This window comes from Aptenodytes forsteri, unplaced genomic scaffold (assembly GCF_000699145.1).
Source record: "Aptenodytes forsteri isolate BGI_AS27 unplaced genomic scaffold, ASM69914v1 Scaffold217, whole genome shotgun sequence".
Classification (NCBI taxonomy): domain Eukaryota; kingdom Metazoa; phylum Chordata; class Aves; order Sphenisciformes; family Spheniscidae; genus Aptenodytes; species Aptenodytes forsteri.
The window spans coordinates 4,327,158-4,349,262 of record NW_008796222.1 but is presented as its reverse complement, the minus strand read 5'-3'; the positions used below and the strand labels follow the sequence as shown (position 1 = coordinate 4,349,262).

Below are 22,105 nucleotides of genomic sequence, written 5' to 3'. Positions count from 1 at the left end.
AGGGAAGGGAAGGGAAGGGAAGGGAAGGGAAGGGAAGGGAAGGGAAGGACATACGCAGCTGCTGAGACCCTCGCAGGTCTTTTCATGAGGTGAATACTCAGTCTCAGAGTTCCTTTGCTGCATAGGCAACACTGAATCCCACCTAGCAAGAATGAGAACAAGTCCCTGATATGGCAAATCCCACATGGTGGCAGAGGCAGGATGGGGTTGGTGAAGGCCCCAATGATCTATGAGGAGCCAGCAGTGAAGCAAAGCCTTAAGAGACTTGATAGGACATCAGAGAGGAGTGAGTGGAGAAGAAAGGCATGGGAGAGGTCAGCAGAGATACAGAGGTTGTCTGTGAGGACCTCAGAGCACATCAAAAAGTCTCAAGGCAGGGAACAGGAGTTAATAGGCTCCCACATATTGCAGGGGCTTTGGTGAGCTATAGGTGGGAATGGCATCTGTACTTCCCTTCTACCAGCCTACCCCTGCATGGGACCCATTATCCACCCTAACACAACTAAAACAACAACCCACCATCCCTTTTTTCCCCCTATACCATCCACTATCTTTATTCATTCTTGCAAGAAGCCCCTTTCCTTCTCTCTGAGGAGCTGCTCTGCTCTGCAGCAGACTCTTCTCAGCCTTCTGGAGCCCCCCAGTAGCCTGGAGTAAAGGAAGAGGGGCCAAGCTGGGGCCAAGCCTGCATCTGACTCGGGCAAGGGAGAAAGAGAAGATGGGGAAGGCAAGGAGCAAGTTGGGGATGGAGAACCTCAAAGATTCCCAAAGCACAGGACTTGCTGTTCTTGCCACCACACGAGGGACAGGATCAGGCAGGATGGGGACCATCAGGGGCAGATCTGGCACCCTCACCAGTGCTGCGGCAGCAGAAGCAGCAGCAAGCTGTGCCAGGCTGTGGCAGGGGCCAGCTGCACTGAGCGCAAGTATTGCACCAGCTGCCGGGCCCCCTCTCTCATCAGCACAGGCAAAGCCTGTCTCTACAGCAGCACCCCTGCAGCCTGAAGTGCAACTCCAGTGTCCCTGGCAAGCGTCTAGCCCCAAAACTGACCCTGTCAGGACCTGTGAGCTGGGGAACACTACGAAGGAGGCAGGATGCTATGGAGCTCTGGCTCCATATTTTGATGGGAAAGCCAGAACTGACCATTAGACTTAAGTCATTTGAGGAAAGCGAGTACCTTTCATATATGGGAAGGAGCAGCATTACAACCATAAGGACATCTTTAACATCACATTTTGTTACAAGGGTCTGACTTTAGAATTATGGGCCAAAGTTTTGGTACAGCTATTACATGATTTAATTCTTACCCTGTTCTCAAAATGATATAACAATATTGCAAGAAAGGCATGTTATTCTTCTAGTCATAACACATCGATTTTGACAACGATGAACACTGACTATAGTCTAGAGATCTAACCACTAGAACACACACACACCCCCCCCAAAAAAAAAAAAAATCAGTCACCTGTTTACCAGAAAACTGTAGCTGCTTTTGTAATATAAGATACTCCTCTCCATTCAGTCTTGCGCTCTCCACCGAATACAGTGTGGCCCAGTACAAATAGCCATTTACTGAATCCACGACTAGATCCTTCACTAGGAATACAACATGAGCCACAACATCCATATGGCCTCCCACCAGTGATTTTCTGTAGATCTAGGAACAAAAGAATTGCTTTTAGCATCACACCTAAATCACCAGCCATGATCAATTGAGTATACATAAGTGACTTTTCCACAGCCGTTTATCAGAAGCTTATGCAAGCCTTAGGCTTTTAAAGCTTAAACCTTTTGCATTCAAAATATAAGGATGAAGAATAAGGCAGACTTATTAGCTAATGTTTGCCAAAAAGTGACAAAAGAAAAAGATTAAATACCTCTTCCCCTTGGCTTTCCCAGTTTTGGCAGCCTTCTGTCTGACAGAGTTTCTCACCCACTTCGTATTCACTATTCACAAGTGTAAATGAGGGTGCAAGGAAGTGTGAAATCTGGCCTCCTAGCTCCAGTTTTTAAAACAGCTTCTGAATTTGCACTTACAATAAATGAAAGGCATAATTTGACAGCACTGCATAAATTAGCACTGCAATTTTAAAGTCAGATACCTTTTAAATAATTCACATGTCAATGTTCCTGATATGAGAGTGTACAAAGGGCAATTGTAATTATTTTTTTATCTGCAGTGATCTGCAAAATATCACAGTACAGAGGTCAATCATTAAAATCTCTGTGTAAACAAATCATGTCAAATTTGATTAAAATAAAGTCCATCTACTTCTTAGCTGAGATCAACTTGGCAACCTCCATTTTCACTATCTTCATTTATTTTTACAATGTTGAATCCAACAAAACTGTTGATAGCATGTTTGATTTGCCTGTTTTGCACCTGGAATTCAGTATCCTGCATTAGTGAATATTAGTGAACATTTTATCCCAAACTTTTGTATAACTCTGGAAAATCACACAAGGGAAGAAAGGCCTCCTTGTTCTACATTGTAATAGCAAAGGTCCAAACGCATCTCAAGTTGCAAGAAGTAAGGATTATCTTCCCAAATACTGTTTTACAGTCTTTCTTGTTGGCTTTAGTTTTTTTTTCCTTTTAAGAAGTGCAACTATACTTACCGTATTTGCTTTGCCAGCCCAGTACAAGCATTGACTCAACCAATCAAAGGCCAACATCCTTGCATTTCTGATGTCAGATACGTAAGTTTTCTCAGTGGTACTCTGTCTTTTGTTCAATGACCAGATCTGAACTTCCCCCATGGAATTAATCCAATAAAGAGTGTCATTATACCAGTCAAGGTCTTGAAGAAAAAAGAGAAGGTATTAAGCATTTCACAAACACGTAAATAAAAAAAAAAAAAAATTTAAAGAATAAAAAGTAGCCAGATACTTCAGTTTTTTAAAAATCAGTACAAATGAACAGTTAGGCTCAGTTAACATGAAGATAGATACTTCCTTATTTGAATACAATGTACATATATAGTACATATATAGCCCTGATGATTATAAATGTATGACATATATTGGGGCACTGGAGGCAGAACTATTTAGTTCAGAGAGTTCATTTTAGCTCTGCTGTAACTGTGGTGATGTCAGTAGGGTTTCACTAAGGATTAATTTGTTCCATAAAGCAGAAGAAAGAGGATGGACACAAAGGCTTGGCTCAGTGAAACTGCTTCACTGCACTGCATTCAAGTCTAGACTGCTGCAATGAAAGCTCTTGTCTTTCAGTTCTGTTGATTAAATTTATGGACAGCTAATAAATGCCAACAAGTCTGTAGCAGTAGCATGCAGTTTGTTTAGTATTTACCTGAAATACTTCTTATATGAGGATAGAGGAGTTCTCCTGGCCCATAGCTATCCAACCGCTGCTTCCAGAGCCCTTCAGTCCCCACTGCCAACACATATGGTTCTTCTTCAGCTGATAAAGAAAGAAAACTGCAGTTGTGCACACCAACAAGCAATTGATGTATAATATTTGTATTTCAATAGCAGGGGTTCCTGTTTCTGGAAAGTTACAGAAGCACAGTTAAAACTGCCCCTGCCCTAAGGAATAACGGACAAAGAAGAAAGGCATGAAACTATCATAATTTGAGAAACTCAGAGATTCAGGGCAGGTTTAGATCCAGAACAATAAGGCAATTTGGAACCCTATTAGATGCTTAAAAACCACTGTGGGTTTGGGCCCAGCCTTACCAAAGTCAGGCAAAAGTCACCCTTACTCTCAAGTGCCAGTCCAGTGCCTTAAGTTGAAAGCTATTTTCCCCTCAGACGTAGGTTATTATGGGTGAACTAGGTTTCAAAAAACATTCCAAAACATCTACAAATCTCAGACATTGTGCGCACATCCATTTCCCCCATTATCTATGCTCAAACCAAGGATTTTCAGCTTTTAGTGAGCCTGCACATTCCCATAAACTGTCATTAACCCCCAAGACACAGCTCAAACCACTTCATCATAGGAAGTGCTTTACAGAGCACAGGAAAGGAATAACACCTCTCATACCTGTTCATTTCATAGTGTATAAAATAATGTGTTTGAAAGTGTATTTGCATTAGAAAAATGTATATAAGTAGTGATAATAAATACATAATATATAATACCATTATTGTAGCTTGAGAATCTTATTACTTTTACTAAGTCAAATTTACTTATTCTGTATTCTTTAATGTTTCTAAGACAATCCTTTTTGTGCCCCTCATTTTGCAGCCTTTGCCCAAAGCCTGGGCCTCACCAGCTGGAAAGCTGTATGCATAACTCATTCTTCATTTCTCCTGGGTGACAAAGCATTTCTCACCTTCTTCTAAAGTTGTGCCTCTAAATGACTCTGACCACGGCCCTTCACCAGCAGGAGACACGGCTCTGACTGACACTTCATATGCTGTGAAGCTGGCCAGCTCCTTCACCGTAAACCTAGTGTCATTAATGTTTGAGACAACCCATTCCTCCTCAGATGGATGCTGAGATGACACTTTCACATCATAGGTCCAGTTCTGCCAAGCAGACAGACCTGTGAGACACAAACAATCATGTTATTACAGAGTAGACAGCTGCAACAGATGATACGCATTCTTTGAGAAAACTGTATGTTGGAGACTCCTTTCAAAAATGCCAGTATCAGGGGAATTAGGAAAGGGATAAATTAAAAATTTACGCTCTCCGACTCTGGGACCGACCAAGAGTAGTGGTTCAATCCCCCATGAAGAATGAAGTTGGAAGAACCAAAATTTTCCCCAATCAGGTAATTTCCTGCTGTTCAAAGACACATGCACGGGGGATAGAGACGATAGCCCAGTCACTGATCAAAAGTCATTACATCTCTGGCATGCATTTTCTGTGTGATATCAGCAACCAACATTACTGCTACTCTATACCATACTTAAGATGGAGCCTTGCTTAAAATCCCTTGTAGATGACAAATGAATTACCAATATAAATTTGTATTAATTTAACCAGACAATTTAGCTATTTTACTGGCAAATCTTGGGTTAAACTTTTCCAAACTGAGGTAATTCCACATCTTCCAGCAGAATCAGCTATTGAAGTCACCAAAGCCCAGCATCAGGAAAAGGGAAACTAGGAAGTTATTCCTCTAGAAAGAAAAGGAGTGGACTTTCAGGAAGAAACAACTGAACTTACTGGTTCCAATAGTGCGTTCAGGTGGTCTCCAGTTGATCACAGCTTGGTCCAATCCAAATAGCACCGTGACAAGCCGAGGAGGAGTTGGTAAAGGAAAAGGCTGAGTTGATGCCCCATAGAAAAGCAAGTTGCCAAAGCCAAAGTACTCTGGATACGCCAAATTGCAATCCACAACATACTCATTGAAACTAGAACTCCCCACTGGAGAGACCTCCTCGTGGAAAACTGCTCGGCCATCTGTGACAGTAAATGTGTTATCCTCATAAACAAAGCTCTCCATGTCATTCAGTGGCACATGTGACCGCAGTGTGTGAAATTCTGAACCATCAAGAAAACCTGACACAAAGGCCTGTTCTGTTGTGTTGAAGAAAATAAGTCTCTTAGATTGGAAGTTGATCATGAAGTCTTTCAGAGCGCTGGATTTCACTACTGGTGAAGCTGTGGAGGCAGTGCCAGGAAAGAGTGGAAGGTTTGCTCTGTATATGCCATCCTCCAGGAGACAGAAAATATAGCTGGCCATGGAGCAAAATAGACCCAAATAACTACAGTGCAAGAACTCTGTAGATGAGTCACAAATATTTTAACAGCTCAGAGGTGTGCCTGTCTTTACGCAGACAATAGGAAAATGCTTTTGGCGCTATTAATATACATCCTGGGAGAATTAAGCACATCACTTTTTACCTTCTGGGGATTTGTCTGGCAGATTATTGGAGAATATTCTTCCATAATACCTCAAATGTTAAGCATGGACATTTAAAATGCATAGAGCTTCATATTCATAAAAGCACTGAATGTCTGAAAACGAAATTTCTGCATTGGAAATACTTTATCTCCTCTGCTAACACCCTATGGAAGAAAATGCAGAAAAAAACACTGCATGGTGTCACTCTTGCTCCAACTGTTTTGTAGTTTGTTATTTGTTGCCAATTGCACTTTTGTTTTGGTAAGGCAAGAGTTTGAAACAGGAACCTAGATGACTAATGAAGTGAAGAAAGTTAGAGAGGAGCTTTACAGCACCTTTGACACCAAGTGCTCAAAGGAGGACACTTACCCATTATAGGGATCAGCTATAACCTTCCTAGGGGATGTCACATAAAGAGGAGTGATGTCTTCAGCTGCCGTGCAGTTCTCTAAATGGCAGACATGTATCTGGGGAATAAGAAAAACTTGTGATGCATTCATCAGGGTGTTTGCTAATGAGCAAACAAGCTGACCCAAGATTCCCTCAGGGGAACCAGACAATGAAACACCTCTCTCACAATTCTAGGTCCTTATGGGCTCCTGAGTTGTCAGTCACCTGAGTATAACACTTGTACACAAGTACGAATGGATCCATGACAACTTACCCTGAAAGAGCTGTCTGTCAGCCATCCTCCTCTTAACTTCCTACCTCTAAGCTGGAGGGAAAAGCCCAATTTGGGTGGTATAAGCAAACTGTACTTTGAAAACGATCTGGCAGGGAAGGGAAAAAAGGGAAGGAAGTGCTTTTCTGATCCTGGGAGCAATACCTTGGGAATTCTCTAACCTGCAATGGATTCAGAAATCCCTGCCATCAGTCTGTTCATCTACAGCTCATTTGTGTCTTTTTATCACTATTGCTTTTCCTGCTCCCTGTTTCTGAGCAGAAAGCAAAAAATCAAACATGGCAAGAGGACTGGAAAAAAAAAAAATCCTCCACTAACAATTTAAGGGAACTTTCTAGTCCTTTGTGCATTAGAGGACTACAAAGGTACATGCAAAGTCTGACCATTAGCGTAATTGATGTTTTAGGAGTAGGGAATCAAGTGCAGGGTTGCCATCTACATTTTTACTTCAAGTTGAAACAGTTGTAATCTGAGCTGTCATCACTGCTATGAAACACCTTCCCTCTTGAACAACTTTTGCCAATTATGAAGGGCATTATAATCACTAACTAGTTATCTGACCACCTTCCTGAGGCATAATAGGAGCTGAACAGGCTAGATGGAGACCCAAGTAACAGAAACAAAGTTACTTATATTGGGTATGAGGTGGGTGTGAAATCAGTCTCAAAAACAAAGCAGTTAAAACCAAAGCTTTTTATGTCCTAAGGAGAAAAATAAGACAAGGAGCCAGAGTTCCATATAGCCCGTTTGCTTTAAATATGACCTGATATTCAAGCCTTTCTTCTTTTTTAAAACTCTGAAATATGTGAATATTATTAAAGTAAAAAATCTATTTCTATAATTATATTTTGTGCGTGCATATCTATATATAAATCAGATTTTCTCATGTAAAATAAATCACAGTAATGGTTCAAATGAAATAAGAAATTAATTAAGCCCTAGAGCACTACCTTTTCATTCATGACAAAGTATATCCTCTGGTAAAGCCAGTCTACTGAGATGGACGTAATATTCCCCCAGCCAGCATAAAAGAGCATTAGGTCAGATACATCAGACATATTTGCAGCTCCTTTCACCCAGATGGAATTCCCCTCAGAAAAATAGACAACTTGCTGATAAACATTCACAGAAATTCCTAAAAATAGAAAGATATGTGCACGCAGATAATATAAGAAATAAGTTTCAGTTTTTCAGTTACTTTTTCTACTTGCCTTAAAAAGAAGTATTTTTCAGTCTGCAACCCAACATCATTGGAGAAAAGTTAACTGTTTTTTCTCCTCCACTTCTAGTCTTCTTTCAGATAATAAGGAAACTTTCCCATTTGCTACGTAAGTGACATTATTATAGACAATTGCCCTTCAGAAAGGTAATCAGACAAAAAGAGGATTATGTAACATGCAAACCAACTGACACTGATTGTCCCTCTCCAGGACAGATGCAATTGGCATCTCCCCACAAAGCACCATTCACTCTAGAATTCAAGCTAGACATTATCTGTGCCACCCCTGTACTATCAAAGGGTATTTAGTCAGGGGCAACATTCGTTCTCTGGCATCTTTGTGGCTCTGTGGACTTCAGTACATAAACTCAGATTTCCACACTATCTCCAAGGAACAAATACAGCACCAGTGTAGATAAGAAACATTAGAGTGGCGAGTAATTTGAGATAACGTGGTTGTCTGGTGACTTAGGCTACTAAATGCCTCATTATAGAACTCTGTGCCCCAGACTAGCTAACACACTAGCATACTCTTCAGCCAGTATCTTTTGACACTTCGTATTATTTAATTCTTAGGTTTGAATCACTTCACTTCCCCATATTCATGTTAAGAAAATACAGCCATTAATCATAGGGAAACATCTGCTTTGGCTTCATCTTACCGCAATTTAGATACCTACTATGTAAAAGTTCAGCTCTGAAGTAGCTGTCTAGATTCAGTGAAGAAAAGGTTGCACTGGGGAGAACAATTCACCTCTTCCCAGTGCCTGTCATTTCAAATAGGTCACATCATGTCCTGAAAGTTTGTATTTCTCCCCATTGACTATAAAAAGAGGCTAGATACTGTCTCAGGCTAGATGAGGTGCATGCTGTTCTTGGTGAACACAGAGGTCTAAGTCGTACCTGAGAGAAAAGGAGAGAGCTGATCTGATTTTACCTGTAATGTTGTGGTGTATAATACCATTTTGCAGGCACTGGGCAGTTTCGAGGAAATGTTCTGTGTCTCTCTTCCTTAAAGACTGGTTTCTGGATAGGAAGAGCCATGTTGCTTTTTCGTTAACTAACAAACAGAGAAATTCAGAACTAAGATAGATGACTGCAGCACAGAGAAGAATGTTGCTAACTCAGATACATCATTAATAGACATGCATATATGGATGCACACACATATGTACATGTACGAATATATTCTTACACTAGCAATGACAGACTAAAACTTAAATGCTTTTAGTGTTGAAAGTGGACGGAGTTATTCACCATTACAGTGCCTTCTGGCTTCTCACCCAAGGTGAGAATGCACCATGTGAATTTCACACCATCTTTTCCTGTAACAGTAGTGAGTCCCTAAGGAGGGAAAGTAAGCTGGAACAAATGAGGCCCTACGGATTCCTGAGGAAACGAAGGCACTAAGACATCGACTCCGAGATCTAGCAGAACCAGAACCCCCCTGGGCCTCTTTGAAAAGCCCAGTCAAACTAGAATATTATCCCACAGAGCTGGGGAAGAGCAAGGCAAGTATGTTTATTTCATGTATTTCAACATGCTGACCAGTGATTTTTTCAAGGAACAAGTAGGTTTCACAGATAAATGTGATAATGGGATAATATGATCTGCTTCAAAGTTGATAAATTTAATTTATTTTTTTTAAATAAAATCACAGATTTTAAAGTCAAGAAAGAGAGCTTTGGTCACATAAGCTGACTTCATGCTTATACAGGCCCAAGTAACTTACATCAAAACCTCTGCAGCAATTCCATACCTTCTGTCTGGTCTATGCATAGCTCTAGGAAAGATAGCTCGTCTTGCTTCTGAATCTCAGGTCCCTGAAAATCTAGCACATCCCCTGCTAAATTGATTCCCAAGGTAGTTACCTTCATTTTAAAAAGTGGTGCACTATTTTGAGTCTGAATTTGGCTAATTTCAGTTTCCAAACAAGCCTTCTCTTTTTTTTCCCCTCTAGTTTAAACAGCTGTCTGATATCAGATATCATTTCCTCATATGGGTATCACAAGACTGTGATTGAATGCTGTCTTAATTTATTCCCGGATAATCTGTACAGATGGAGCTGCATGTATTTCTCACATGATGCACCGCGAGTCGTTTCGATAATGATGTCCCCAGAGCAGAGTACAAGAGGCCAATATCACTTCCTTATCTCTTTTCCAGTGACATTTCTTGCAATCTAGCCCAGAGATCAGATTCTTTCCCTGACACTTCTCAGGACTCAGATCTACACAGCTCAGTACCTGGTGCAGTAACACCATTTCTGAACGTGATACATGAGGAAGGGTTGCTCCTGTTCACGTTAGCACAGAGAGAAAGCGTGTGCCAGGGCAATTCAGGGGGAATCAGCTGAAGTTTTACATGGTGACTAGTAGGGGAGGTGGGATGGTTCCCCATCCCCAGAAAGTGCTTTTTTTGGGGGGTAGGGTTGGTTGTTTGTTTTCTACCTTAAATTAATTGGTTGGTAATTGGCTTCATTTAATGAACACAGTCAGATGTACCAGTCTGGACATTTCACAACTGGCACAAAAGTTTATGGCTCAGGGTCAGCCAACCCTAGAGCAAAGCTCTGCAGAGTCTCCAGATAAGGACATATCAGTGTGTCTGAGCTACTACAAAAAAAGTCATACTTTAAAAAGCACTAGAGAAGCTCTAAGTTCAATTTCTCTAACCAATAGCAGAAGACTGGCGATTCAGAGACAGACTTAAAATGTTTGCTAGAGTTGAAGAGTTTCCAGGTGTTTGACAATTGGATTTCTTCAGAAGGGGAGAGTCTTTTGTTTTCTTTTCTAAAAATACATTTTGGTAACATTGATTTCATTCTCACTTGTGCTCTATCTCAACCTCTACCTTTCTCTGGCAATTAATTAATATTATGCAATTCTTTGAGTGATACATATAGTGTATCATTACATTCATTATTAATTAGTTAATATAGTAAAATAAATACAGTCATGAAAGAGCAACAAAAATTGATATGATTTCACATATTTGGCATGAGATAACTGAGGGTGTTTTGACAAAAGAGTTTCATGTTAAGTATTTAATATTATTAGAAGAAATACATGTATTTGTCAGCTATTAAAATCTCATCTAGAAAATGGAAGCATGTCCCCTCAGTCACTGCCTCGGACCACTGAGGTGTTTTTCACCTGTAATACAAGTCAGGCCAAATTTGTTTGGGCCTACCAGCATCTCAGGTTATTACCATGCTGTGTAGCCCAGTAATGTCTACAGCTAAAGAACAGGACTCTCTCTGATATGCTATTGACTCCTCAGTGCGCAACTCCTTGTCATGCACTGTTTACAATCTAAATATTATTCTCTTCTGCCAGGTACACAGCAGCCCAGTGAACGTGACTTTGTCCCCAGGAACAGAAAGCAATGAGGACTCTGCTACTCTTGTACCTTTGGATTCTGGGGTTGTGATGTTGGCTTCGGCAGGGGGTCCAGCACCAACCTCATTAACCGCCACAATACTGAACCTACGGTAAACCAGAGACAGGTTTTGGTTTGCAGGTTTCTTTTGAAAGATTGCCTGAGAACCATTTTATCAAGTAGGGCAGCTGGTACAGAAGTGCTTGACTTTTGGAAAACGCCCATTTGAATATAATGCTCTGGGAAATCTATAATAAAAATAAAACCAACCAGAATCTGAATTCCCCAAAGGTGGGACAACAACAGAATCTTCTAAATTAAAATTCAAAACGGGGTTTCAGGCTCAGAAGAGCAACTCAATTTCATTTGAAAGGAAGATCTGTATTTACCAGTGCAAGCAGAATGCAGGCCTTTGTGTTTAATAAAAATGAAGGAATTTTTCCAGGTGCTTAAAGGACTAAAGAGGACTGCTCTATCATTCCCCGAATATACTGAAAACATGCCACACAAGCTTAAAAAAATGAAAAACAGCAGCTAAGAAAATGCAGCCTGCTGGTCCTATAGCAAATTGCTTTTCCTTCCTCCCCATCTGACTTCTACATAAGGAGCCAACTCATCTGGAGTAACTCCGTTATCTCAAAGAAGGTACCCTTGCTTTCGGCAAGAGCATAACTAAACAGCATAATTGTGCAGAAGTGGTATTTAGTCATACCCTGTACTATCTGGGCAAGAAGTGCTACAGCACACTTGACCATGTTGGTTATCTTTTCTTTTCGTACCTGTAAGTGTTGTTTGGGAAGGTGGAGTAGAACTGAAAGCTATGCCCTCTTGAGGCTCTCAACAGTTCGTGATTCTCACTGGTCAGGAGCAAGTTATATCCAACAATCAATCCATTCGGAAAAAGTGGTGGAGACCAACTAACTTCAACAGTGTTTGGACTTGAACTCTGAATATCTTTAATGACAGGAGCTGTCGCAGGAGCTCAAAGAGACAGAAATAACTGACACTGGGATGGCATTTAAGACTTTTTTTTTTTTTTAGGTACATTTTTAGGTTTCATACCTGTTAATTCATTTATACTAATAAATATGATTAGGGACAGCATAAAATTTCAGCAGCAGTTAACTTTTATTAGTGTCCAGGAAAATGTGTGTGTATTTCAGTCAAAAAGTTAACATGCATAATTATGCACAAAAGTATCAATGTGCCCTCACAATTTGGACCATGTACTTTCCTGTGCACGTTTTTAAAACTAAAAGCAGGAAGCAGCCCTGAATCTTTTAGTTCAAACAAAAAGAGCCTGTAGTATTTTAGTTTGGTCTTCTGCAGCTACCCAACAGACAACATACACATCATTCTGAAGATCAAGCATCAATGTTTTCTGTGAAAGAAACAACAAGGAAACCTAAATGTTTCTGATACGGTCCTGAAGGATGCAATTAATAGTGCAATTCATTACCTCCAAAAGCATGTGTCCGGTAACTGGGACTAGATGGAGAAAGGAGCTGCAGCTGAGATGTAATGATCCAAACTACTCGAAACACGTATTCTGTGAAGGCTTGAAGGTCTTTGACTGTGTATGAAGTTTCAGATACTACCTAGATTAATGCACAGACACAATCGTTTTTTTTCTTCCTCCATCTGCAGCTACTATGTAGGGTGTTATCAAGGCAAAAGAGGTCTCATACAACAATATATGTATTTCAAGATACAAAAGTGCAGCATCCTAAGTTTAAATAAGAGGAAAATCTTTGAGTTATTTTCAGCATAGATTTTGATTTTCCATCCTTTCAGAACTTTTTATCTTCTCTTTTCTTCAGAACACGCTACCAAATCTAAACAATGAGTGGGTGGACGGAAGGATGGATGAAATATAATAGTAAATTTGAAGAATAAGGTAAAAAACCTAAAATAATAACATATTACGGGCAATGTATTTTAAACTGTTGATACATATACTACAGGCTTAAGATCCAAAGGCTCCTAGTCACCCTAAAATATTTACAGTCTGAAGTAATTGTTCTCCATTATTTCACCAATGATTAATTCAGCAGAACTTCCTGCTTAGCAAATTATCTTTACCTTTGATTTGTAGCACCAGCTTGCCATGCTCTGTAAATTGGCCCAATAGAGATGATGGCAAGATAACAAGTGTACAGTTGATGCAAAAGAACATAATAAGAGAATAACCGTACTGAGTCTGAACAAAGGTCTACCTAGCCACGTATTGCATCTTTGAAAAGAACCAAAAAAATTTCTCTAGGGAAAGGTATATAAAAAAAGAAAGCCTACAGTGATATTTCTCCTGAATACTCTCAGTCTTGGTATTTTATAAGCATGGCTCAACATGAAACAATGGCAATGTTTGCATTTAGTAGAACTCAATTTTTTCTTCCATTAATTTGTCCAGTCACTTTTCAAACCCCATTTAGTAATTTCAGTAATTTTAATATTTAGGAGTTTAAATTTAGTAATTTAACATCCACATGTACCAGGAAGCAGCTGAATATTTTAACTATACATTCTGCGAGGAAATACCTTCATTTGCTAGTTTTGAACCTGCTACCTGTTAGTTTCCATCAAGGTCCCTAGTTTCTATGTTGGAGGAAACAGGGAATAATTGTCTACATCTCATCTTCTCCATGCTACTCACGATTTTGCAAACCTCTTTTGTGCCCCTGACATATTATCCAATATTTTTCTAAAATAAAATGAAGAGCAGAGAAGAACCTACTTCCTTGCAAAGTAAAAGGAAGTGTCCTTGTTTACCTCTGTGTACCTCCAGTCTCCAGGGAGCTGATTGAACTTCCACTGGATAATATATTTCACCCCAGAGATGTTAGCTGGCTTCCACCCTAATGTGACACTGTGGCTTCCAATGGTAGATGCAAATGGTGCTCTAGGCTTGTTCAAGTAGTCTGAGGGGAAAATACAATACAACAGTAAGAAAAATCCTTTCATGGCCATCTCTGGGCCTTAAGGATAAAAGCCTATTACCCCACACACCTGAAAGCTGTGAAGCCAACAAAAACACACAAAAGAATATACTGAAAATGTTGCTGAATAAATCACATGACGTTGTAAAGACAGTTTGATAAGTAAGCCTGAACTGGGCCAAGCTCAAAGTGAGCAAATGTGACTACAACTCTATGCTTGTGTAAATGCACTTTTAATTACAGGTACTTAGTAAAATTTTGCTGAATAGAAACCTAGAGAAGGTATGGGAGACTTCTGAAGAGATTTTCAAGGGGCCTATTTCAATAGCACCATATTGGCCCAATTGTCCCCACATAAGTTGCAGGAGCTTTTGGCAATGATTTCAAGGTAGCAGACAGGTCAAGGATGGGTGCTCGACAAAGTATCATCTTAAACACTTGAGATTTGATTCAAAAAGTCTCATGTCCATGAAAGGGAGGGAAAAAAAGTTTTACTATAAGACAGAGTTAACTTCACTGTATTTGTTAAAAGAAAAAAGAAGAGTGGTAATTTTCTGATGAATCCTATTTTTTCAAAGAAATCCAGATAATAGAACAAGACTGTAATCTTAAAACTGAATTGATCAGACTGCGAATCGGACACAGGACTCTATTCAGACTTACTCTGTGCTTCAACTCCATATGCATCCTCTGCACGGCTACAGCCAAACTTACAGGAAACTGTCTGTGTAGGGTACAGAACTCACTGGTTAGTTTTGTGTAAAGGCAAAATTTTGTAAAGGCAAACTGCCGCCTAGAATTATGCAGACACATTTTAAATACATACAAATCCTGTGGACATTTTGAATACATTCAAACCCTGTGGAAATCATTACATTCATTCTAAAAAATAGCAGTACCACAAACTCACTCCAAAGAGCTTCCCGGGAGCCTTTCCATCAATTCACTGGGCACTGAATTAGGGTTTTCCTCCTTACACACAGTCCCTTTGTGGAAAGCACAAATATGGGGCTACATTAAAGTTGGAAATAGACTTCAGTGACAACCGTGGAGTTAGGAAGTAATAGTTTTTAACTTGTTAATGATATGTTCCACATGTTGGATTTCACCCTTTCTCGCTTCATGTATTTCCTATGAATGAGGCACATTCTTACAAATGTACTTCCAGTGAATTTTCAAAATAGTTTAAATTAGTAATTTGTAACAGCAGCTATGCCTAATTCACACTTCCTTGTTAGTAGTTACTCCTTCTGGTACAGTCATGTCTACAAGCTGCAAACACAACAAATACCTCAGAGCAGTGAGTTCTCCACATTCACATTCTAAGAACAGAAAACTCCTAAGAGTTTTCAGTTTAGGTAGGGAACATATAGTGTTACCCTACTTTATAGGTAGAGAACTTGAGAAGAGGTAGTAACATTTTCCAGATGGCTCTCAGTAGCTTAAAAATTATATGCAAGACTGAGTCTCCTGGAAAGCCAAAACTTTTAAGAAGTGATGGTTTGAGCTTTTCTAGACAGGCATTTTACTTGGGCACATTTTATTCTGCAAGTTCATTCAGCCTATAAAACCTTGAAGCTTGCTTCATACAGCAGCCACCTTTCAAGTGATAATTAACCTTTAGATCATTCAGAAGCAATTCATATGTTAAGTGAGCAAATTTTTTTAATTGCTCTTCCTATGATTCTAGGATATACACTTCTGGCACCCTACAGAAACTGATAAGGCATGTTATTTCAGACAACACAGTTGCAGCTGAGACGGATTTAAAAACTTGCTTTGCAGTATATTCCTATATACATTACCTCACATCTAGGCATTCAGTGCCAAGTGCAAGCACTTAAAAAGTTTTTTCCAATGTTTTTGTATTCAGAGAAATAAAATACTTCCAATGGATTATCATGACTGTTAGCAGGCAAAGATCCGGGTATTAGCAGACATCAGTTATCAACTGTACACTGGAGCTTTCGTTTACAACCAAGATTTGTTTAGTTTGTAGGGGATAGTGTCCCCAGATTACATGCTGATTCATAGTGCCTTCTGCTTCATTTAACACAGACATTTCTGACCATTTGGTTTTTGTCGTGTTTTTCTTTCTTCTTTTGATCTTTGTCTGAACCATAAATCCAATTTTTCTTGAGGTAAGAGGATTACTAAAGCTCCTAGCCTTAGAAATTTTGAGGGAAATTTGCCATCTGCTCTGCCTGAAAACAAGAAATCTTCATATATTTTCCATATATGCCCCCGTATGAGCCAGATTCTGCTGCCCTTTCCTGTGAATACTCCCACCAAATTCAGTGGTACTCCCCTGTTCATAGGTGCAGACGTAATATCTAACAGGAGCAATACTACCAGATTTCAGTCCCAAGGTGTAGTCACACGACAGAGCTGAGCCAAAGCCAAAGGAAACGTCCCACTCTTACTCCCACTCCTTTCCCCTGCAGACTGCAACGACCTGATCCTCTGCATGCAGTGACCTGGTGCTCGCCTGACCATGTGGGGAGTCAAGTCAGCCAGCTGATCCAGCAGAAAGATAATCCCGCAAAAGCCCTTGCAGAGTTGGTGAATTTAACTGGCATATTGTGTGGCCAGACAAGAAAAGAAGAACCGCATAAACCACCAACAACAAAAAAACCCCACACTAATTCTGTGTTTCTACAAAAGTAAGCTGGTTATTTCTTGGACTGTTCCTACACTCCAAAACCACCATTTAGTGTATTTGTAAACCTTTGTCATGGTCACAATTTCACAGATTAAAAAGCATTAAAAAAATAGATCTTTTCAATCAAATTTCCAGCTTGCCAATGGGTTTGTGTTCTACTCGGGATTCCCTCCAACTCCTCCATTGCCTGCTTGAAGTGTGTTGCCCCCATCAGGGTACAGCCTTCATACTGAGGTCTCAACAGTCCCAAACACAATCCTGCAATCGTCTCATCTCCATCCCATCCTACACTCTATGTTCATGCTAAAATGGCCCCAGAAAGGCACCATCTCTTTAGCAGAACTTTGTTGCCTCATGCTTATCACTGTAAACGCCAGTCCATCTGCAGCGCAGACCAGGCACTCCCCATTTGAGATCTCTTTCTAAAGGGCAACACGTTGCCCCTTACTGAATTGCATTTTACTTCATTTGGACTTTCTACTCAGTCAAGAGTGTGTTTTGTCTTCTAGCTCCCACTCCTTATTTCCACTTCTCGCCAAGCTGGTGTCATACCAGCCTTAATAAGCATTCTCTCTGGATCATCTTTGATGGCATTAATTAAAAACTGGATAGAGCAAGACTCCCGTGAGAGCCTAGAACATATTTTAAATAGGTCTGTATTGCATTCCATACTGGTGTGATTAGTCTGCTTTCTTTAAAGCAATATTCTTTGCTACACAGCAGTTTTTAATGTAAACATGTCCTTAGCCACCATGCTGGAAAGAAAGGATTCAGGTACTTAACTCATTCTTCAGCCTTAGGGAGCAGAAAACAATTAGACCTGGACTGATAAGTTTCTCTACTTACGTTGTATTTCTTAGCATTATGTGGACATAGTAATCACTGAAATCGTGATTTTTTTTTATTGATCTGATTGCATTTAACCTACCTCACATGCTCTGGTGTATGTCTTGTTCTGCCAAGAAGCAAATTAATAAAATGTGGCATTAGCATAAATATATCACAGAGTATTTCAAACAGATAATATCAATTAATTAGAAGTTTCTTACAGTGAAAGTACACTACAAAACCTTATCACTGGCAAATACTGAAAGAAGGAAAACCCACACTTGAAAAACCAGAAAGTCAACATTAAAATGATGCCAAGGATGAATGAGCTTCAGGTGTTCAAGAGGTCCAGAAAAAAGAGCAGTTTAAAAACTATCGTGGCAGTTGTCCCAGACCAATGCTAATTCTCATCCATCTGGTTTAGTAAAAGCAAGAAATCAGTCTAGTAAAGACTATGTGCTTCATTTACATCTGCATATAACTCTGAGACAGGCCCCAGTAGAGTAAAACCCTGAAAAGCACTAGTTCTTTCTCACTGCCTGAAAATCCGGGTGTGGTTGAGCTTAATGAACTGTAAAGTGTCCCCACATTTTGATGAATGCAATGAAAACTTTTTATATTACCGGTAACTCCCATAGCAAGAATTATTATCTTCCCAAAAGAGAATTTATAAACGTACTGAGAGAAAATATGGACATTACATCTTTTCATAGAAACACTGCTCTGGTTAGGTTTTCCACATCTGCCATTGGATAAGGTACTTGGTGGACTGCAGACAAGTGCTATAGAGCCAAGGCTAAGGCAATACTCACACATTTCAGTGGGCAATTGATTTGCACCGTTGTATTCCAAAATTGACATCCCTGTGTGCACTGCAAAGACAGACAGTGGCTTTAAAAAGGACTTTGAAAGCATATTTTTAAAGAGAAGGGATACTCCAGTGCTAAGGGTGAGGACAATAGTTCAATTTCCAGCTACAGTAAAACATTCTGTATGACCAAGTCACTTAGCTCCTTTGTGCCCTGGTTCCTTAACAATAAAATAGGCATTTACAGCACTTAAGCTCTGTAACAAAAATATTAAGTATACCAAAGATTATAGGTACTCAGATACGACAGTAAGGGAGTTATGTTGTATAGTGCCCCTCACAATGTAAAATCAAGTATAGAGCAGAAGAAAAAGTAAATCATTCTTAGAGATTGGTTTGTGCAAAACAGTAGATGTTCGACTCCCTGTTCAGCTCTGGTAAAGACTTTGACACCCTCACATGTACTGAGAGCACTAAAAGGACTGCAGGACACCTGAGCAGACTGCGACTATCACCTGGGGGAGTGTTCAGCTTTACATAGGCCTTGGGAAAGGGCTGGGGGGCAGCAGGAGCCCTGGCTAAGACAGTCCACGTTCAGTCTTGCTCTGGGAAGGAGTCACCCAGCCAGACATGATGTGTGTGGCCAGTGCTCCCTCTCTCCCAGCTTTATTTTACCACTTGTTCTCTGCAGAGAAGTAACAGATATGCAGTATGCAGCACGGCCAAGCACAGTGGAAAGCTGTTCAACACAAGCACCCCGCTCTCACACAGGCAAGGCATCGGCTTTAAAACCACGAGTTTTCAAAGATGTGATAAATATTATGTGGTTTGGATTTGATGTTGGACCTTTCCTGTTTATTCTGTCCCATCCACTTCTTAGTGGTTATGTACATGTTTCTTTTTAAAGGGAAGCTGGAAGGGAACAACTTTGGAAGCAGGAGACTCTGATATCAAGCATTGCAAAGCCTCATGAAAAAAATAGTAAGACTTGATAACACTGAGCAAAGATACACAGTAACCTAAATAGGCGAGTCAACCTTGCTATGTATTGTCATGACAACACAGCCTTTTATGGTCCCAGCATCATAAATGACCCAGCCTCGCTAGACACCAGGTGCTGAGGGGCTGCTTCCCACTAGTCTCTGTGGAAAATATCAATGACTGAATTCTCCACCGCTCTTCAAAGAATATGTATAACTGCCAGCTTGAATTGCATTTGAAATCTGAACTAGGAGAACATCAGCTAAAGTCCTCACGAGAATGTTGCTATGGAAAGCTCATGTTAAGATGAAGAGCCCCCCATGATAGACACAACCATTTGAAGTCCTACAGAACTCTAAATTTTCAACAATTGTCATTTTAAGTTTTCTCCCATCAAATCACTGAGAAAACAAAATAAATGACTTAACTGTACAAAGGTAGCTGAATAGAACAGTCTTAATGGTTTGCATTTTGGAGGGAACATTAGTTTTGGCTCATTTTCTCAAAAATGAGTGATTATGAAATTTGTAGATCACAAATGTGAACATGACTCATAGGAGAGATCCACACCCCTTACACATTTCTTTAAACAAAAAAAGTATTTGTCTTTAATAATTTGAGCCAAATCTAAGCACACAACCTACTGACTTAAGCCAGACAGGCAACTGTGCACATTTACGTGAAGTCTTTAACAATATGATCATTGCTCCCATTTTGTTCAAATAGCAGTAAAATAAAATGTCAGTAATTAATGAAGTAAACCATTACTCACTGCTCCAGTGATGTCACTAACATTGCAAAGGTTAGTAATTCCAAGTTCTCCTTCCTATAAGAGAAATACATACATTTTTACAAAGAGACAAAATGTTTCCCCAAAATTCTTTTATTAAAATACATTAAAGCATTAGTTTCTTGTAAAACAAATTTTCTTTGACTAATGTTTCCTCATTTGAAGAAATTTATTGTTGACACACCAGTAGCTTCTCACTTGAGACTAATTTCAGAGTACCATCAAACAAAGACATTGGCAGAATCAGTTGGTGTTAATTAAATTATCTCAGGTAGAAATTTGGCTCTCATCTCCTGATTCTGGTTCACTGAGTCAATAACAAATGCTTCATAAATATGTTGGGTATAAATGACGAAGCCAAGTGGCTTTGACCTCTTGGGTGCAGAAAGACCTTCCTTCAAGCTAAATGCCTTTTGTCTGGCTTCCTTTTGAAGGGGTTTTACGCAGCCATATGGTGACCGCCCTTCCTCTCCTGCCAAAAGTGCTCTTGAGCTAAGGTGCCTGTTTTTTCACATCATTCGAAGTGTGCAAAACCAGTCACCACCTGTGAAGTGCAAATGATTTGAGGATGTATCTAACAAGCTTGGAGAAGCTGAGTGTTAGGTCTTAAGTTTTATCCTGCAAACAGGTAAGAGCACCCTTAATAAAACAACTCTCGGGAATAAATTTTCAGCACACTGGGCACACTGTGACAAGAGTGAGAATCAAAAATGTCACAATCAGCACACTGGGCACACTGTGACAAGAGCGAGAATCAAAAATGTCACAAAGCAAATGTGAGCACAATAAGTAGGCTGGAGGCGAAAAATAAGATTTACAGCTCTCGGACTCCAAGATTATATTTTTCTCATCTGAATCCCTTACACAACACGTTCACTGAACATGAATGCGATTTTCCTGTCTTTCAAAGCTGAGAGGAAGAGAAACTTATTTCCTATTCTGAATTAATTTAAGCTTAAATCAAAGGATTCCCATTAAAGTTATCATTGCATGATAGGCTTCCATCAGGGAAGGCAATTAACTCTTTCACTGGTGCAAGAGTTAGAAATAGTTTTAAAGGAACTGTCAGACAAATGTATGAAATAAAATGGAGCAGGTGACAGTCCTCTGCAGTAGGTTTCCACAGTTAGCCCCAAGACACAAAATGTCCTTTTTACAGAGCAAAGGTACATGGTCTTCTAAACAACATCGACATTTCAGGCAAATAGAAACAAGGAGGTAACTCCTGAAGCCTCATGCAGAATTATTGTTTGGATTTGAGAGGGTTTGCTTATCTTTGTCATGCATCAGTAGAAGGAAAAATAATAAATTCCACTCAACTACTCAAAGGAACACTAAGAAAGCATAAGATTAAGGATCCAACCACTTACTTTAATACTTAAAGAAATATCCACAATTTAAAGCATAGGTGACTTAAAAAAGAAGCTGAAACTAGTTCAAGATAATTGTGCAAGCCATAGATTCCCAGACCATTTCTTGTGAATTTACAGTTTTCCTAGGTTTAGATAAGAAAAGTCATAGACTAGACAGAAACTGATAAGTAAAGTGAATAAACTGAAAGAACAAAGGTTTCTCTCCTCCACCCTCCAGGGTCTTTAGCGTTTATAGTAATTTCAGGAGCTGTTGGAACATAAGTATATAAAGAAAGTATAAAACGAAAACCCATGCAACTTGGTTAATGGGATTTCTTCCTTACCAGGTTCCACAAATTCAAATGTTAAACATCAGTTCTCAAACTCTGGTTTCACTCAGATACATTCTTTAAAATAATTTTGAAAAAGCTGATAATCTTACAGTGCTAACAACCATCTATGCTTCAAAAAATTAAGTACAGTTTTTCAAAACTTACCAGATTTCTTGCACATAAGTTTTGACAATTTTTTGAGAAAGTACAGTACACTGCAGAAATCCATACACAGTAAAAAACAGCAAGTCTGTTTAGCGGGAGATCCCACGGGCAAGTGTTCCTCATAACTTAAACAATTTCATCTGTCA

General features: G+C 39.6%; 1 protein-coding gene across 1 annotated transcript in view; it reads right to left on the bottom strand.

Annotated features, from left to right (window-relative positions):
• ROS1 (ROS proto-oncogene 1, receptor tyrosine kinase) overlaps window positions 1–22,082 on the bottom strand; it is a 79,002-nt gene extending 56,920 nt beyond the window's left edge. Inside the window, exons 1-17 of the mRNA XM_009289129.2 lie at window positions 21,960–22,082; window positions 20,093–20,146; window positions 18,344–18,403; window positions 17,632–17,658; window positions 14,705–14,765; window positions 13,875–14,023; window positions 12,565–12,703; window positions 11,885–12,086; window positions 11,136–11,212; window positions 8,662–8,784; window positions 7,456–7,640; window positions 6,193–6,290; window positions 5,142–5,653; window positions 4,300–4,512; window positions 3,312–3,422; window positions 2,621–2,802; window positions 1,467–1,658 (exon numbers count right to left, since the gene is read on the bottom strand). Coding sequence (XP_009287404.1) covers window positions 1,467–1,658; window positions 2,621–2,802; window positions 3,312–3,422; window positions 4,300–4,512; window positions 5,142–5,653; window positions 6,193–6,290; window positions 7,456–7,640; window positions 8,662–8,784; window positions 11,136–11,212; window positions 11,885–12,086; window positions 12,565–12,703; window positions 13,875–14,023; window positions 14,705–14,765; window positions 17,632–17,658; window positions 18,344–18,403; window positions 20,093–20,146; window positions 21,960–22,082 — 2,508 coding nt within the window. The remainder of the gene's footprint in view (window positions 1–1,466; window positions 1,659–2,620; window positions 2,803–3,311; window positions 3,423–4,299; window positions 4,513–5,141; window positions 5,654–6,192; window positions 6,291–7,455; window positions 7,641–8,661; window positions 8,785–11,135; window positions 11,213–11,884; window positions 12,087–12,564; window positions 12,704–13,874; window positions 14,024–14,704; window positions 14,766–17,631; window positions 17,659–18,343; window positions 18,404–20,092; window positions 20,147–21,959) is intronic.
• Window positions 22,083–22,105: the final 23 nt, after the last annotated feature.